This window comes from Rana temporaria, chromosome 1 (assembly GCF_905171775.1).
Source record: "Rana temporaria chromosome 1, aRanTem1.1, whole genome shotgun sequence".
NCBI lineage: Eukaryota > Metazoa > Chordata > Amphibia > Anura > Ranidae > Rana > Rana temporaria.
The window spans coordinates 106,557,763-106,576,581 of NC_053489.1; the positions used below are offsets into that span (position 1 = coordinate 106,557,763).

Consider the following 18,819-nt stretch of genomic DNA (forward strand, 5'->3'; position numbering starts at 1 on the left):
TGAAAAACAACAGACTTACTGTCAGGATCAACAGTTGAAAATAAAAGAAAGAAGGACTAAAAAGAAAATGAATCCAGCCATCACATCTAAGAATTGGTAAGCTATAATATATAATATACTGCTTTTGGGTTTAATATTACTTTAAAGGGGTTGTAAAGGTTCATGTTTTTTCACCTTAATGCATCCTATGCATTAAGGTGAAAAAACATCTGACAGTTACGCCCCCCCCCCCCCCCATTGTACTTACCTGAGCCTGTTCACCTGCTGCGCTCGCCCCCGACGTCCTCTTCTCCACTTAGTCTGGCCGTTGATTGGCTAGAGTGGATGGATTGATAGCAGTGCAGCCATTGGCTCGCGCTGCTGTCAATCACATCCACTGACACAGCGCTGGGGGCGGGACCAAGTGATACAGTGAGCTGCTATGGCCGCCGGCTGTATCACGGGAGCGCGCCCCGCAAGAACTAACCCCCATGGGAGAGAGCTCCCATTAAGGGGGTTAGTTCTTGCAGGGAGGAGCCGAGACAGCCGCCGAGGGACCCCAGAAGACCAGGATCGGGGCCACTCTGTGCAAAATGAGCTGCACAGTGGAGGCAAGTAGAACATGTTTGTTATTAAAAAAAAATTAAAAAAATTATCCTTTAGAACCCCTTTTAACCTCCTCAAAAAAGACAAAAAAGTATTTAATTTAATTTTTCCAAGTATATGCAAAACTACAAAATAGAACCATTATTGGCTGAAGCTGTGTTTTAACCCTTTATGACCAGGGGTCATTGATGCCTGTATGCCCAGGACAAACTTAGCAGTGTCAGTATGTGTCAGTTAACTTAACAATAACTCAGTTGGCCTACCTAAATAATTTTACAAAGTTTTTTTTTAAAAAAACAACAAAACAAGGATATTTTTTTGAAGGCTACTAAACACAGCCAGAGAGCTCCCTGTTAATGTAAGTTAATGACACTTCCATTATATAGCTGAACCATTTACTGTTATTTTCACTTCATTATAGCTCAAATACACATACATTGAATGCAACAAATCATTACCCAAAACAGCCATGTCACTCTCCTGTAGCGTTGATATATGGAGATGAAGCTCTTTCAGCTTTTTACAAGTCACGAGTGAGTTCATGAGATCACTGCAATCCACATTTTGTAAATTTAAGTCCAGATATTCCAGGTTTTCAAAGCTTCGGAGAAACTGAACTGCAATGTAGGAATAATTAATAAACACAATTAAGTAAAATAATAGCTCCCAACTCTCCCTGATTTCCAGGGACTATTCCTGATTTGGAACAAAGTCCAATTGTCCCTCTTTCCTTGTCATTTGTCCCTCATTTTGGTCTGATCTATATAGTTGTAGATGTAGCACTGTGGTGTTTAGGCAGGGTTGCTAACAAATTTAGTGTGCCAGGTGGCAATTATCCTGTTTAATTGTTAGAAGATCCACTGATTCCTCTCTAACTCTGGAATTGCTGCACCTTTTCTCTTCTGTCACTAGCTGGCGCTGTAGCTGGTGACATTAGAATGACAAGGGCTTAGCAAGGTCAGATCATGAATGGATGGGTGTCTCAGCCAATTGGCAGGGGCTTCTTTAGTCCCTTGGCCTGCTTTCTGTGCCACCTGGACAGCTGTCTGGGTGGATGTGTGTTATGTCACCCCGGGCTGCTAGGCCGAAAGCCTGAGGCCTATCCCGGGAACACCTGGCTGCTAGGCTGCCTGAGGCCTATCCAAGAGCAGGAGAAGCAGCGTGGGGTTGGGACTTCAGGATTGGAGTCCAACCGGGTTGAGAAGGACCAGCTGAATGAGGAACCAGTGTGACCGGAGGTAAAGGGGAGCAGTCACCACTAAGGGGCCATCCACCTTATTACCAGAGACTACTGTGAGTGAGCTGAAGCAAGTACCAGAGCAGTCTCCTCACCAGCAGGGGACGGTGAAGAAGTGGGAAAGCATCAGCAAGTGGCAAGCCAGGACCCAGCAAGATAGCGGGGGTGACGCTTGAAGAGTATACAGCGGGATAGCTGTGGAAGAGCTCAGGGGATCCAGTGACAACTGGGATCTGGAAGTCTAGTGAGAGACTGGGGGCTCAGTGAGTGAAGCTCTACAGTGGGATACTGGGAGATAAATAAAGGACTGTTCTATGTTTTCAAGAGTTATGTATATCTACCGTTAGTGATGTTGTGCCATGTTCTTTCCATTTGGTTATGATAGATTTGATGGTACTCCTAGGGATCATTAAAGATTTGGATATTTTTTTGTAACCTTGCCTAACCCTGACTTGTACTTCTCAACAACATTGTCCCTTACTTGTTTGGAGAGTTCCTTGGTCTTCATGGCAGTGTTTGGTTAGTGGTGCCTCTTTCTTAGGTGTTGCAGCCTCTGGGGCCTTTCAAAAAGGTGTGTATATATAATGACAGATCATGTGACACTTAGATTGCACACAGGTGGACATCATTTCACCAATTATGTGACTTCTGAAGGTAACTGGTTGCACCAGAGCTTTTTATGGAGGGTGAATACATACGCACATGCCAATTATCAGTTTTTTATTTCTGAAAAATAGTTTTATGTATATATTTTTCTAATTTTACTTCACCAACTTAGACTATTGTGTTCTCATCTATCACATATAATTCAAATTAAAAAAACATTGAAATAAAGGTTGTAATGTAACAAAATAGGTAAAAAGCCAAGGGGGGTGAATACTTTTACAAGGCACTGTAGATTTGCCTGCTTTTACTAAATGTCTCTCAGTCTTGTATTATCTAATATACATATTTATATGCACTTACCAAACCTTTTTGGTTTGATTTCAGATTTATTAGACAGAAAAACAATCTTTTTCACTTTTTGCAGTCTTTGAAATTCATCTGGTAAATGATCGAAAACCTCTGGGTTTTCAGGAAGGTCAAAAAAAAGTTCAGTCAATTCAGGAAATTTGTGAATGCCACAAACTAGTATCTCTGAAAAAAATGAGACAGTAATGATAATTTTATTAATAATACATGTTTATCAAAATATCAGCAAAGCCTAATGCCGCGTACACACAACGTTTTTCGGATTGTAAAAAAATAAAATTTTTAATGGTCTAGGGTTCACACTGCAGCCCTCTCCGGCTCACAGCAGGAGTCTGGTTCGTCCCCATTCACCATGTCAGGTAAGATTTCAGCCCAAATGTTTGGCTGAATTTGGACCGGAAATGGACCACAAAACGCACAGGGCTCCTGTGCAATTATCACCAGAACCGCTGCGGAGATGTGTGAAGCGGCTCCATAGAGAGCTGGTCACAATCTCCTGCTATGCGAGTTGGATGCAGAGAAAAATTTGCATCCAGTTCGCGAAAGTGTGAACCCAGCCTCAAACAAAAATGACATTTTAGTCAAAAGAGTATGACTAAAACCAAGTTGAAATTTGACATGAAAATTAACACTGGTATGTTCAAAATGTAATACCATAAATAATAACATATTAGATTTTTCATTCCAGCAATATATAATGAGTTTGGAAATTGTAGAGATATGCTTAAATAATGCATTACAACTTAACTGAACCCATTCAATTTCAGATGACTAAAATGAGTTTTAGCGGACTAAATTTATTTTAGTCGACTAAAATGTATTGAATTTTTAGTCGACTAAATATGACCAAAACTAAAAAAATTGCAGAAGACTAAAATGGGACAAACACTAAAATGCCATTTCAGTCAAAAGACTAGGACTAAAACTAAATCGAAATTTGCTGCCAAAATTAACACTGCCACGACTGAATGATAAAATAATTTCTAATTGTAGCTCATAGCACCATAGAGAGGAGGCTGTGCTGTGCCTTCTGGACCCAGAAAAACATCCTATATTTACTAATTTAGCATTTAACTCCACTGCACTCCACTGATATAGCAACCTGCCCGTCTTCCTCTATCTGTACTGATACAGTAACCACTTATGCCACACCAATGCCCACTGCTGCTACGAATACAGCATCCAGCCCGCCCATTTTTCTTCTTGTAACATCCACCACTACAGCCCTACCCATTGACCCCACGGTAGTCTCTTTTTTTAGTGCCAGACTTCCCCGGACCAAACCACTAAAAAGAAAACACAAAGTAGAGGATGCCGGGGTAGAGGAGACAGATCCAAGCCCAGACCCCAGGAGAAAGACAGTACTATAAAAAACTTTAATCTCTCTACCCATCCCTTTACTAGAGATGAGACTTTGCTACTCAGTCGGAGTCTCAATTTATCTCCCTCCGCTTAGCTGAATCCCCTTCTTTTATTCAAAGACTTAAATAAATGTACACGTCGCTTGACTCTTAAAAGGTTTTTCAATATACAGTCTCCTAAACATAAGAACAACCACCTTAAGGTTCCTTCCATTCCTGCTGATCCTCCACCTGATGATACTATCGCTAGTAGTATCATCAGGCGGAGGACCAGTTTGGCCCTTTTGGAGGAACTTTATTTTAATAATACAAATTCCGGTTACCATCAACCATGTTCCTCTTTTCCTGTTGCAAACACCAAGAGCGACTTAATTTTGTATACGCAACATCTTATGACTTCACCACCCATCCATAATACACAATTTAGGCCTACATCTGTGTTCTACCCCATCCATCCCAAAGGCTCCTGCATCGATGCCTTTTACCGCATTGTCTACGCTGAAATTCTGGACATGTGTAATTCAGCCAAAAATAAAAATAAGATGATCCATAATCTTACACGCTCCGAGAAGATTGCCTTGGATACCTTGACCAATAATTATGACTTAAATCTGCAGATAAAGGAGGGGGGATAGTGGTACAAAACAGAACCGATTATGTTACAGAGGCAACTAGGCTCTTGTCTGATACGAACACCTATACTAAATTAAAGACTGATCCCTTACCCCAATTCACCCTAGAGGCCACCTCCCTTAGTGATAATATCATTACTTAGCAGGAAGACTCCTTCTTGGTCAAGGCTATTCACTACACCCCCTACTTTTACCATCTGCCCAAGGTTCACAAAAGCCTGGATAATCCTCCTGGTCGACCGATTGTCGCAGCCATGGGTAGAATTACCAGTGGCTTTTCACAATATGTGGATCAATTCCTCCAGCCACTTGCTCAATCACTTGAGTCATAAATAAGGGATGATAATAGAAAAAAAATTGCATATCTGTGGGATTCATGGAAAGAAAAATCATTACAGCTTTGTCATTTACTGCATCTGACCACCATTAACTAACTATGGTTAACTTAACCCTTGTCTCCTCTATGTCATGGTTTGTCTTTGCTGTAAACCTGCTTTGGTTGTGTTGCCTTTCCTTTATGTTGCCAGTATGTCCACTGCTTCTCCCTTTTACCGTGAAATGCCTCAAATTGACAATACCAAATGCCAAAAATACTATCTGCATCAGTTATTCACAAAGCATCTGGACACAAGGGGGTAGATCCACGTACCTGGGCGCATTAATACGCTGGGTGCAGCGTATCCAAGATACACTACGCTGCCGCAACTTTAATACACTACGGCGGCGTAGTGTATCTCTGGCGGCGTAAGGGCGCGGAATTTAAATGGATGTAATGGGGGCGTGTTTTATGTTAATACGTCGTGACCCGACGTAAACGACGTTTTTTTAACTGCGCATGCACCGTCCATGGGGGTATCCCAGTGCGCATGCTCGAAACTAAACCGGAACAAGCCAATGTTTACGACGGTGACGTTATTCTACGCAAATCCCTATTCGCGAACGACTTACGCAAACAATGTAAAAATTTCAAAATTGTATGCGGGAACGACGGCCATACTTAACATTGAGTACGCCTCATAACAGCACCTTTAACTATACGCCGGAAAAAGCCGAACGAAAACTACGTAAATAAATGCGCCGGACGTACGTTCGTGGATCGCCGTAAATAGCTAATTTGCATACTCGACGCGGATTTCGACGGAAACGCCACCTAGCGGCCTCCGAAAAATTGCATCTTAGATCCGACGGCGTACTAAGACGTACACCTGTCGGATCGATCCCAGATGCCGTCGTATCTTGTTTTGTGGATACAAAACAAAGATACGATGCGGGAAATGTAAAATTACGCCGGCGTATCAATAGTTACACCGGCGTAATCCTTTTGTGGATCCGCCCCAAGATGTGTATGCAGGTTTGTAATAATAATTATTACTAAAAAAAGAAAAGAACAACCATACCAGGATAATAAGAACTGACAGAGTTTCTAATATCCAAGGATTCCACAGAAGACATTTGAAGTATCAAATCTTGCTCCTCTGCAGTCAGTTGTGTGTTATTAAAGCTCAATACTTTAAAAGAATCCGAGAACTGTTTAATTGCCGGGCCAATGTGCTTCACAAAATCTCCACAGTTTTTCAAAATAAGCTCAATATGATTAGACATTGAGAAAAGAACACAAAGCTTCTGAAATTCATCTGAAGAAAAGTTGTCATTGTTAATATAATTTGCTATCAACCTGAATGTAGGCACTTTATGCCTACCAAGCCCCATAAATGGACGAATAATTGCATCACTGATTTTAATTCTTTGGGGTAAGAGTGAAAAATATTGATCATTCATAAAAGCCCTTTTCTTTTCAATGTGCTGAATTTGAGCATTGAGTGACAGATAAGCAGATGAGTAGTCACTTTCCACAGTAGGAGCTCCATATGCTGCAAAGCCTCTAAATATTGAGCTGTCCAGTCCTCTGTACTCTTCATTTGAATTGTGCATGATAAAATCAAAGGATTTCAGTACACTAATACTTTTAGGGAACTTCTCTATGAAAGTCAGGATACTTCTTGAAGGATTAAACACAGATCTTATGGAGAAGGTGGCGGTTTTCCCGGCAAGAAATTGCATGATCACAGGAGCACATTCAGGAAGACCCTGACATGCAATGGCTGCTTCAACAGCAAATGTCATCAGTCGATCCATGCATATTACAGAAGTGGTTAGTGTAATATGTTTACGTAGGCTTAGAATAAACCCCTCCTCTTCCACTTCAAGCTCCGGATGTTGCTTCAAATGTTCTCTGTTTTCTAAATGGCAATCTAGTGCCTCGGGATTGTCATACAGGCTAAATACAAAGGATAACATCTTCACAGTTGCCACTGCAGAGATGCTTCCGGCGTATTTCATGAAATAGCTGTAACGTCCTATAAGTTTGAGGAAAGTATTAACCTGATGAAGGTAGTAGAGACCTTTGTTCAGATCTTTTGGTTGTTCAGATTCTAAAAGTTCACTTAGCCTGCTTCCTGCAAGAAATTCCTGGAATGATGGATCAAAAAACCTATGGATAGACTGAAGCCTTTGTGCTGTGAATTTACTCAAAAGTCCGTATTTCATGGCTCTGTCACTATCAACTCCAGCTGCTCTTAAATCATTGTCTGTGAACTGAAATTGTGATTGAAAAAGACCCTTGAGGGCCAGTTCTCCACATGCCGACATCTGTGACATCACTTCTTCTCTCTCAGCAGGAAATTTCAGCATGCTATATTTTATGTATGTTTTAAAAAGATTTGTGTCACAAAATGTACTGCCACTAGGATTTTGATGTTGTGTAGAACAATGAGTAAGGATCATTAGAGGTGTTTGCAAAATCGATTTCAGGTTTTCACAAACTTGTAGCTTCACTGTAAATTCTTTGACATACTCCATGTCATGTGGAAATTGGTTCTTCACTAAATAAACAGTACTGTATAGAGGGAATTTTCCAATACTCATTATAGTACTTGCATATTGTCGCACCTTCCCTGACTTGTTAGGGTTCACCGTGACTGCAAATGTCACTCGGTTCCAAGGGTTCTTCAACAACAGTTCCTCTAATGCTCTCGAAGTTGAATCCGTCATGCCATAGTCATCCAGAAGGAACAGCACATTGTCCATTAAATGTTTTATAATATCACCCAATAGCTCTTCTGTGAGAGATTCTTTGGATCCAATTAGCTGCTGGCAAATGATGTCACTTAGAGATTGTTGGCTCTCAGTGGAAGAAAGGGAAATATAAAAAACAAGGCTGAACCTGCTGAGTATAAAACATTTCCCAGAGGCCCACAGTATGGCAATTTTCTTGAGCAGTGCCGTCTTTCCACTGCCAGCCTCTCCTTCTATCATAGTGATTTCCTTCAGCTCTGATAGGACGTCTGGTAAAATGAGTTGTCTCACTGGTTGATTCCTGGTGTTCTTTAACACAATAGATATGTCGGCAAAAAGCAAGTTCAGATCTATGGAAATGGAATCTTCGAATGGGGATACTTTATAGAAAGTGGCATCACTGTACTTTTCAATGAGCTTCTTTTTTAACATTGTCACTTGTTCAAAAAGCGGAGCCTGTCTATGTGTGGTTCCTATGAGGAAAAGAGCACTGTCAATTTCAATAAGAAAAATAAGTTATCCGTGCTATATTTAACACAGAATTAGATCACTGTTATATTGGGGGTGTGGATTTACTAAAACTGGTACACACAGAATCTGGTGCAGCAGTACATAGTTACCAATCAGCTTCTAGGTTTTATTGTCAAAGCTTAATTGAACAAGCTGAAGTTAGAAGCTGATTGGTTACTGTACACAGTTGTACCAGATTCTAGATGCACCAGTTTTAGTAAATCTCCTACATTGTGTGTCAGTTAATTTTTGCTGTACATGCGTTGATTATTTGAAAACGTGTTGATGTTATACATTTGGTTTATTTATTAAATGTATTAATAAATATGTGCCATGTGGAGCAGCAGATGTTGCTCCACATGGCAGGCAGAGCACACAGCAAAGAGAGCATGCTCCAATCCCGCTGCCCACCCTTCCCCAGTTCAGCTCAATCGCAGGTGGGAGGGTGTTAAACCTGTGCAGACTTTGCTCATGATGTGTAATTACTGTACGAAAAGGTTGTACCTGCTGGGAAACTGCCATATTTCCTCTGGTAAAAAGATCAGTGGCAGCTGGTGCTCAAAGTTTTTGGGGGGGGCGTAAACAAACTGAAAAATTCTGAGAAAAAAACATCAATTGCAGCCTCACTGTGCCATTAAATGCAGCCACTGTGCCCATCAAATGTAGCCACTGTGCCCATTAAATGCAGCCACTGTGCCCATCAAATGCAGCCACTGTGACCCCCTGCCCGCCTGCTCGCTGTCTGACCTGCACTTACCCCATCTTGGTTGCAAGTAGTATGCAAAAATCACAAAGGAAAAGCCGTTAGCCCCCCCCCCCCCCAAATGGAGCCCCAGATAAATCTCCTGATAGCAAATGTTCTTAATCCTATACTGCTCTATCCAAAACTAAAAAAAAAATGTGGTGGAAAGACACTATATCACAAACTGGAACAAAATATGCAAAAGTCAGATTATGAATTTATAATGTTCAAAAAAATTATGTTTTAGACCCTTATCTGAGCATCCAGCTTGGCCGGCCAGGAAATATGGGTGAGCTTATGCTCCTCCCTACCTGATTCATACCAAGTCACATCCCTCAACATGGGAGGGTACCTATTTAGGGGGAGGGCCCCCTGAAAAAGCACCTTGTCCCCGTGTTGATGAGGAAAAGGGCCTCTAGCCCACAACCCTGGCCTGGTAGTTTGAGGGTCTGCAGGCAATGGTTTAGCAGAATCTATACGCCCCCTTTAACAAGGGAACACTTAGATACTACCCTCCCCCCCACATGTTAATGAGTAAGGGGCACATCCAGCCGAGTCAGCTGTGTTTTTTTTCCTCTAGCTGGGCAGAGGGCAGCCAAATTGTGTTCAGACCAGACCTTAAGCTCATCCCTAATTCTGATCCTTCCCCACTTTATCTTAAAAAAAAACATTTTGGCTAGACATAAGGCCCGTCGTACACACGATCGGATATTCCAACAACAATTGTCCGACGGACGTGTTTTGTTGGACAATCCGACCGTCTCTATGCTCCATCGGACAATTGTTGTCGGAATTTCCGACAACAAATGTTGGCTGTGCATGCTCTCAAATTGTCCCACAACAAATGTGTTATGATGTTCACAGCGTCTGCCCACAACGATGTAGCCACAAGGGAGGGGGCAAGCGCGCTGACTAACCCCCAGCCAGAATGGCTCGGATGATGGGGGCAAGCTTACTGAGGAGAAACAGGAAGTGAGAAATTCAGACAAAGAAAAAAAACATTTATTATCCAGCCAGAAAAAACACTCCTGCCAAAAAACGCTGATAAAAGCCTATGTGTGCATGCCACATAGGATAACATGCTGCGGAGTTTACTAGCTGCAGAAAAAAAACATCTGAAGCCAAAAACAGCAGCTATAAAAACATCCAGTGTGCGTGAAGCCTTATGCCGCTTACACACGAACGGATTTCTGATGGAATAAAATCCGATGGATTTTTTCGTCGGAAATCCGATGACGCTGACTTTGATCGGTCTTGCATACACACTGACAGACTAAATTCCGACCGTGCCAAATCGCTGTGACGTAAAACACTACTACGAGCCGAGAAAAATTAAGTTCAATGCTTCCGAGCATGCATTGACTTGATTCTGAGCATGCGTGGATTTTTCTCCGATGGAGTTCCACACAAACGATCGTTTTTTTATCCATAGGAAAAATTTAAAACATGTTCTATTTTTTTACACCGATGGAAAAAAGACCGATGGGACCCACACACTATCGGTTTGTCCGATGAAGTCCATCAGACTTTTTTCATCGGATAAACCGATCGTGTGTTCACGGCTTTAGTCTTGGATAAATTGGGATTACAGATTTCCTCCCTGTTTGGCAAAACCAGTCAGCAGGACAAGAAGTGACAAGTAATCACTCTAATGGAGCCCCAGATAAAGCTCCTGATAGCAAATGTTCTAAATCCTATCCTGCTCTATCCAAAACAAAAAAAAATGTGGTGGAAATACACTATAACACAAACTGAAACAAAATATGCAAAAAAGTCAGATTATGAATTTATAATGTTCAAACAAATTATGTTTTAGGTACCTAACTTACCTGGCAATGATAATGTTTCATGATCCAGAAAATCTGTGAATGTTTCTACCTAAAAAAAGAAAAATGTATAATATTTGTGAATACTACACAAATCACAATGAATTATTGTAGCTGGAAATTATATAAATGGGCTAAATATTAAAGGGGTTGTTTTACCTTAAATCTGAGGTCCACATAAAAATGGAACCTCCGCTGTCCGGATTCCTCCCCCCCCCCTCCTGTGTCACATTTGGCACCTTTCAGGGGGAGGGGGAAGCAGATACCTGATAGACAGGTATTTGCACCCACTTCCGGGCATAGACCCCTGCATATCTGCCGCAGTCTACGCTACGTCCCACCCCGCTGTCTTCTGGGAGACACAGGGGTCCCAGAAGACAGCAGGGACCAGTGGCATTGCGCAGCGCGAGTCAAGTATGCGCAGTAGGGAACCAGGAAGTGAAGCCTCAAGGCTTCACTTCCTGACTCCCTTACCGAAGATGGCTGCGGCAGCATCCGAGGGACGGGTCGGCCTTGGGTGCCCACATCGCGGGCGCGCTGGACAGGTGAGTGTCCTTATTTTAAAAGTCAGCAGCTGCAGTATTTGTAGCTGCTGACTTCAAAAAAATAAATAAATTGGGCAGGCCTCCGCTTTAATGCATACTATGCATTAAGGTGAAAAAAACACCTGGCTGTCACGGGCCCCCAGCCCCCCTGTTTTACTTACCTGAGCAAGTTCACCTGCTCTGCGCGTCCCCTTCTCTACGAAGTCTCAGTGTTGATTAGATAGATTGACAGCAGCGGGAGCCAATGGCTGCGCTGCTATCAATCAAATCCAATGATGCGGCTGCCAGGGGGCGGGGCTGAGTCATACACTCTGCGTCTATGGACACCGACTGTATGACACAGGAGTGCACCCACAAGCCAACACCCTCGGGATAGAGCTTCCCAGAGGGGGTTAGCTATTGTGGGGAGGAGCCGCGAGAGCCGCCGTGGGACCCCAGAAGACGAGGATCGGGGTCACTCTGTGCAAAACGAACTGCACAGCGGAGGTAAGTATAACATGTTTGTTATTTAAAAAAAAAAAAAAAAAAAAAACCTTCACAACCCCTTTAAAGATTATGTTTTACAAAGTCAATATTATTGCTTTGACGATGGTGATTACTCAATTACACAATAAAAGGGAGAGCCATAACCATACAAGCTTAAAATCTAGAGTGATAAGGAATGCACATAAGATGCTTTCAACTAGACAATTACCTGGTTAAATCTGAACTCCAAAAAAACTCTATAACAGTGCCAAGAAGAAAGTTCACTCTAATCATGTTAATTTGAGTTCTCTCTAATCCGCTGAAGACGACCTGGTCATACACCGGTGGATTTTTGTATGAACTTTCATACAATAAACCTCATCAGTATATTCGATAATGCCATCAGAGATGGGGTGAATGTTGTTTGAAAGTACTTAAACATTTCATTTGCTTTTAACATTTGATTTTGGAATGTCTCCTGCATCACAAAATGGGGTTCTCTGGTCACTAGTATACTAGCAAGAGGTCCAGTGGTGCATTACAGCAATGTCCAGATGGAAAACCAAAGTACTTTGCATGCTAGGAATGTTCTTTGCCTAAGCGAAGAAATCTTTGTTGAATAAGATCTAAGATCACATGAAAGAATTGTTGCATGTAAATCGAGCCAAAGGAGGCTCCAGGTAATTCTGAGTATGCCGGTTCACACTACAACTTGGGATCTGACTTGTCAGACCTCAAGTCGCCCCAAGTCTCTGGACATAAGAAATTCAATTGAGATGAATGAGAGCCGTCTTAATGTACACTACTGAAGTCGCTCCGACTTCAGAAAAGGTTCCTGTACTACTTCAAGGTGACTTTTAGCCGACTTGTACCGATAGATTTCAATGGAGGTCGGCTCCAAGTCAGATCCCCAGCTATATTGAAGCGACTTTACAGAAAAAAGACAATAATTTACCCAGGTACTCCCCACGCTTACTCAGGCAGCCCCCTCCCTCCCACAAGAGAGTTTATTCTCTGAATGGCCACAGGCAAAGTCGCTTGTCATGGAGGTCGCTTGAAGTCACGTTGAAAGTCATGCAAAGTCGTGCTGAAGTCGTGTGCAGATCGCCTTGCAAAGTCGCGCTGTAAGTCGGGTTGCCCCTGTGTGAACCGGGTGGGCAGCAGACAAGTACTTTTACAGACAAGCGGCAAAATTATCAACATTTTTATTTATATGAAGCCAGTGAAAATTTAAAACAATTATTTTAACATCAAATACTGTATTTACCATTATTCCATTATATCTCCGCTCATTTTGAACATACTGCTGAATGTCTTCTGGAGATATTTTGCTCTTTAGAAATGTACACCTGTAAAACAAAATTGTGTTAATTTATTAGCTGTAGTCAGTTTACATTTTAGAATAATAAATAACCCAGTGACAACAAAATCAAACTTGAAGTGAAACTAAACTCTCTCAGATGAGCATTAACTAATTGTAATCCTTATGTTGTTATCCTTTGTAAATAGATAGGAAGGTGTATTATATATTTTTTTTTACATTTCTTCAGTTGCTTCCTGGTTTCTGACCTAGGCCAAAATTATGTCATACCCCAGCCCTCAAAATTTACACTCGCCTGCTCGCATTTTGCGAGTGCATTTTGAGGGCTGGCGAGTGTGGGCTGCCTGGGAGCAGGGGGGGTGAGCAAGGAGTATATATAAATGAAGAGGGAGGAGAGTCGCCGCCGCCTGATTGTTCAGAGAGCGGGGAACATGACAGCTTTTAATTCAATAGCTGTGTTCCCCGCTGCGCGCCGTCATATACAGACCCTCCCCCTGGTCCGGGCACTTTGATAGATCACCCATCCCAGGATTGGACGGGTGATCTGTCTATCAAAGTTTCCCGGACAAGGGGGGAGGGGCTGTATATTATTGCTTGCAGGGGGGAACACAGCTATTGAATTGAAAGTTATTATGTTCCCTGCGCTTTGAACAACCAGGCGGCGGTGGCTCCTCTCCTCTCTCTTACCCAGCACAGGTAGGCTCCACTGGGGACACAGGTTGCAGACACAGGGACATTTAAGTGTCATTTCATGAGATAATTTATGAGGGCGTGTCTAGGGATGGGATTAGGGGCGGGACATGGTAGGGGTTGGGCGGGGCAACTGGTGGCGAGTAACCCGAGTGGCGAGTAAACCTTGAGGCCTGGCTAGTAGCTCAGGACTTGAAATTTTGAGCCCTGTCATACCCCCACAGGATTCTTAATGGACATATTTTTTCATATAATGAAGGGGAGGAGGAGCTTTCTCTGCTAAGCACACTCTCCTGCCTGAGCTAAGGGCAGATGGATTACAGAATGTACAATGTATATGTTGCAGGAATCATTTGCCCTTGCTCATGATGGCCATGGCTACGAATTCCAGAAGGTTGCTTTTCAAAGTACTTTTTTCAACAAAATAAAGTACAATGACATGGATGGCTGGATGGATGAGTTTGCTTTGAATATTAAAAATTTATTAGATAGCATTTTCCTTTTTTGGTGCTCAGAGACAGTTAAGTTGCACTTTAGACAACATAAACTCACTCAGGAAACCACTTTGCATGTTCTCTCCAAGGATCATCATCTTTCTCCCATATTCCTATACATCCCCCACAGGAGAAGCACTGCACTGTGTCTCTTGATCCTGAAATTAATAAGAGTACCAGCTTATATTATTTTCTTTCCAAGCAATAAAAATAAAAAAACATTTTGTGTGCACTGCCTACCATCTAACATGTGGGAAAAGGTTGGGAGGAGTGTATTAGCGACAATACCAATTTAATAGCATGAAAAGTATTATTCTATATGGCATCTTTATGTTTTAATTATCAAGGAATGATGTCTTAAAGGAAAAGTACTGTCCCTCTGTCCTCATCCCATCCTGTCCCCCTGTGCTCATCCCACCCTGTCCCCCTGTCCTCATCCCATCCTGTCCCACTGTGCTCATCCCATCCTGTCCCCCTGTCCTCATCCCATCCTGTCCCTCTGTCCTCCTCCCATCCTGTCCCTCTGTCCTCCTCCCATGAAAATGACAGGGCGGGTCTTAAAAAGGAAGGGGTGCGTCATATATAAAGTAGGGGGTACGCAAGTTTCACCAGGCCTAGGGCGGCACAAAACCTAAATACACCCCTGCTCGTAACCACCCCCACTTGCCTCCTATCCAATGAGATATTGTCAAGAGGTAGTCCGTCTCAATAGATATATTATATTACTGAGCATCTTGCCGTATCGGCCTCTAGGGGCAGTATTGCCCATATCATCTCCAGGAGCTTGTTGATCTTTTGATCTTTGTTATCAATCAACCTGGCAGCCATTGATCTCTTGGAGATGGCTTGCAGTGTATTGTCAGCGACAGACATTCTGGAGCCAGGCGTTCAGATGCAGATTCTGATATGCTACAGAGCTTTGTTGTATAAATACCTTTATCCTTTAACCACTTAACGATCCGCCAATAGACAAAAGACGTCTACAGGGCGGTTTGTTAACTCTGGGAGGATGTCCATGGACGTCCTCCCAGAATCGCGCCCCCTGGGGCGTGCACACGGGAGTGTCCATGACCGCTGGGTCCAGAGGACCCGGCTCATCACAGATCACGGTACATTGCCGCTGATAGCGGCGGCCGTTTACCACGTGATCGATCCGTCCAGTGACTGAGCGATCACATGTAAACAAACCAGCGTCATTTGATGATGCTGGTTCCTCCCTCCCCTCTCTGTACTGATCAGTACAGTGTGAGAGGGGGGGAGAGCGGGTGTCAGCAGCAGTGCTGTGGGGGGGGGGAGAGCGGGTGTCAGCAGCAGTGCTGTGGGCTGGATCTGTGACAATTGCAGTCACAGATCCAGCCATCCCTGCAATACCCCCTGCAATACCCCGTGCAATACCCTGTGCAATACTCTGCAATACCCCCTGCAATACCCTGTGCAATACTCTGCAATATTCCTGCAAACAATACCCCTGCAAATACTCTGCAATACCCCGGCCAATACTCTGCAATACCCCGGCCAATACTCTGCAATACCCCGGCCAATACTCTGCAATACCCCGGCCAATACTCTGCAATACCCGGAAAATACTCTGGAAAAAAAATGCGTTTTATCCACTTCCCGCCCGCTGGCCGTCATAGGATGTCCTTGACTTTGTGCAGGGATATCTGAATGATGCCTGCAGCTACAGGCATCATTCAGATATCATCTTTTTCAGCCGGCTACACCATAGGAATGATCATGGCGGCTGTTCCGCCTCTTGATAGTTCTTATGGGAGGCGAAATGGGATGTCCCCCCCTCCCGTCGCCCTCCGGTGCTTCTTCCGACTCACCGCTACGATCAAAGCCAGGATTGTTTTTTTTATTTTTTTATTTCAGGCTTCCCAGCCTAGAGGTGAGATGTGGGGTCTTATTGACCCCATATCTCACTGTAAAGAGGATCTGTCATGCCATATTCCTATTACAAGGGATGTTTACATTCCTTGTAATAGGAATAAAAGTGATCAAAACATTTATTTTTGGGGGAAAACATGCCCAACTAAAATAAAGTAAAATGAGCAATAACAATCCCCGTGTGCTCGTATACAGCAGAGAGCGCACACGTAAGTCCCGCCCACATATGAAAACGGTGTTCAAACCACACATGTGAGGTATCGCTGCGAACGTTTGAGCGAGAGCAATCATTTTGGCTCTAGACCTCTTCTCCAACTAAAAAGATGTAACCAGTAAAAATATTTAAAGCGTCACCTATGGGGATTTTTAAGTAGCGAAGTTTGGCGCCATTCCACAAGCGTGTGCAATTTTAAAGGGTAATATGTTGGGTATCTATTTACTCAGCGTAACTTCATCTTTCATATTATGCAAAAACATTGGGCTAACTTTAATGTAATTTTTTTTAAAAGCACAAAACAGTTTTATTCAAAAAAAAAACACGTTCGAAAAAAATTGCTGTGCAAATACCGTGCAACGACTGCTATTGTATTCTCTAGGGTTTTTGCTAAAAAAATATATATAATGTTTTGGGGTTCTATGTAATTTTCTAGCAAATAAATTATTATTTTTACATGTAGGAGAGAAATGTCCGAATTGGCCTGGGTGCTCCAGAACACCTGATGGTGCTCCCTGCATGTTGGGCCTCTGTATGTGGCCACGCTGTGTAAAAGTCTCACACATGTGGTATCGCCATACTCGGGAGGAATAGCAGAATGTATTTTGGGGTATAATTTGTGGTATGCATATGCTGTGTGTGAGAAATAATCTGCTAATATGACAATTTTGTGAAGAAAAAAAATCTTGATTTTGCAAAGAATTGTGGGAAAAAATTACAACTTCCAAAAACTCACCATACCTCTTTCTAAAAACCTTGGAATGTCTTCTTTCCAAAAAGGGGTCATTTGGGGGGTATTTGTACTTTTCTGGCATGTTAGGGTCTCAAGAAATGAGATAGGCCGTCAGTACTTCAGGTGTGATACATTTTCAGATATTGGCACCATAGCTTGTGGACGCTATAACTTTCACAAATACCAAATAATATCCACCGATTTGTACTTATTACCAAAAATATGTAGCAGTATAAATTTTGGCCAACATTTATGAAGAAAAATTACAAATTTGCAAAATTTCATTTTTTTACAGAATTTTTAGTCTTTTTTCTTTTATAGCGCAACTAATAAAAAATCCATCGGTGATTAAATACCACCAAAAGAAAGCTCTATTTGTGGGAAAAAAAAGAATAAAAATTTCATTTGGGTACAGTGTTGTATGACTGAGTAATTGTCATTCAAAATGTGAGAGCACCGAAAGCTGAAAATTGGTCTGGTTATTAAAGGAGTTCTCCAAGCTAAAACTTTTAACCCCCGCTGTGCCCGGGCTGTAAAACTATACAAAATAAACTTTCACTTACCTGCCTACGATCCCCCGTTGTTCCGATATCGCCGTCCCGTTCTCCGGTCCCGGTCTCTTCCACTTCCTGCGGGTCGGTGACTCACAGTGCGCTCAGCCTATCAGCGGCCGCGGCGGGACATTGCTGCGGCCGCTGATAGGCTGAGCGCACTGTGAGTCACCGACCCGCAGGAAGTGGAAGAGACCGGGACCGGAGAGCGGGACGGCGATATCGGAACAACAGGGGAACGTAGGCAGGTAAGTGAAAGTTTATTTTGTATAGTTTTACAGCCCGGGCACAGCGGGGGTTAAAAGTTTTAGCTTGGAGAACTCCTTTAAGGGGGTTTAAGTACCCAGTGGTCAAGTGGTTAAAGCCATGGAATTGCAAATATCAGCATGGCTGATATTTGGGAATAGGAACCAGATATGTGGACACTCCAGAAATATGACATTAGACCATGTTGCCTTCCAACAGCGACCATGGTTGGGATCCGCCCACATGCCCTGACCGCCACCTGGCTCAGCCTCTCAGCGAGCCGCTTAGAGCCTTATCCATCCACTCCTGCCCCTCCACAGCCCAGCTCTCCAGTGAGCGATGGAGGGGCAGAGCAAGAGCGTTGACTGACAGTCACGGCTCTCTGCATACAGAGCTCTGAGAACCAAGCCATTAGTAGTGTTTGATCGATGTTCTCAGTGTTAGAGCTGGCAGGGGACAAGTGCAGCATTCACCTGGGTAAGAATGATTAGGAAACAAAAACATTCCCATACTTCTCCTCAATCTACACAATACAATCTGACTGTACAGGGTGTCCTAAATATCTAGATGTACCAAAACTGTCTAGTGGTACCCCCGTAGGAGCTGCTGAGTATTGTGGTCCGTCTGTCACTCTGCCCCAGCCAGGCACACACTTTTCACTCATCCAGAGACATGAAAACAGTCCTTGTTGTTATGTTTTATTGAGAGTGATTAAACTTGGATGGAGACT

At 42.9% G+C, this 18,819-nt stretch overlaps 1 protein-coding gene across 2 annotated transcripts in view; it reads right to left on the reverse strand.

The window, feature by feature from the left end:
* Window positions 1-18,819, reverse strand: part of LOC120930335 (baculoviral IAP repeat-containing protein 1b-like) — a 61,159-nt gene that overhangs the window by 21,767 nt on the left and 20,573 nt on the right. For both annotated transcript variants that reach the window (XM_040341541.1, XM_040341537.1), the window contains exons 3-8: window positions 14,514-14,613; window positions 13,218-13,299; window positions 10,944-10,992; window positions 6,185-8,335; window positions 2,789-2,959; window positions 1,044-1,202 (exon numbers count right to left, since the gene is read on the reverse strand). In XM_040341541.1, coding sequence (XP_040197475.1) covers window positions 1,044-1,202; window positions 2,789-2,959; window positions 6,185-8,335; window positions 10,944-10,992; window positions 13,218-13,299; window positions 14,514-14,613 — 2,712 coding nt within the window. The remainder of the gene's footprint in view (window positions 1-1,043; window positions 1,203-2,788; window positions 2,960-6,184; window positions 8,336-10,943; window positions 10,993-13,217; window positions 13,300-14,513; window positions 14,614-18,819) is intronic.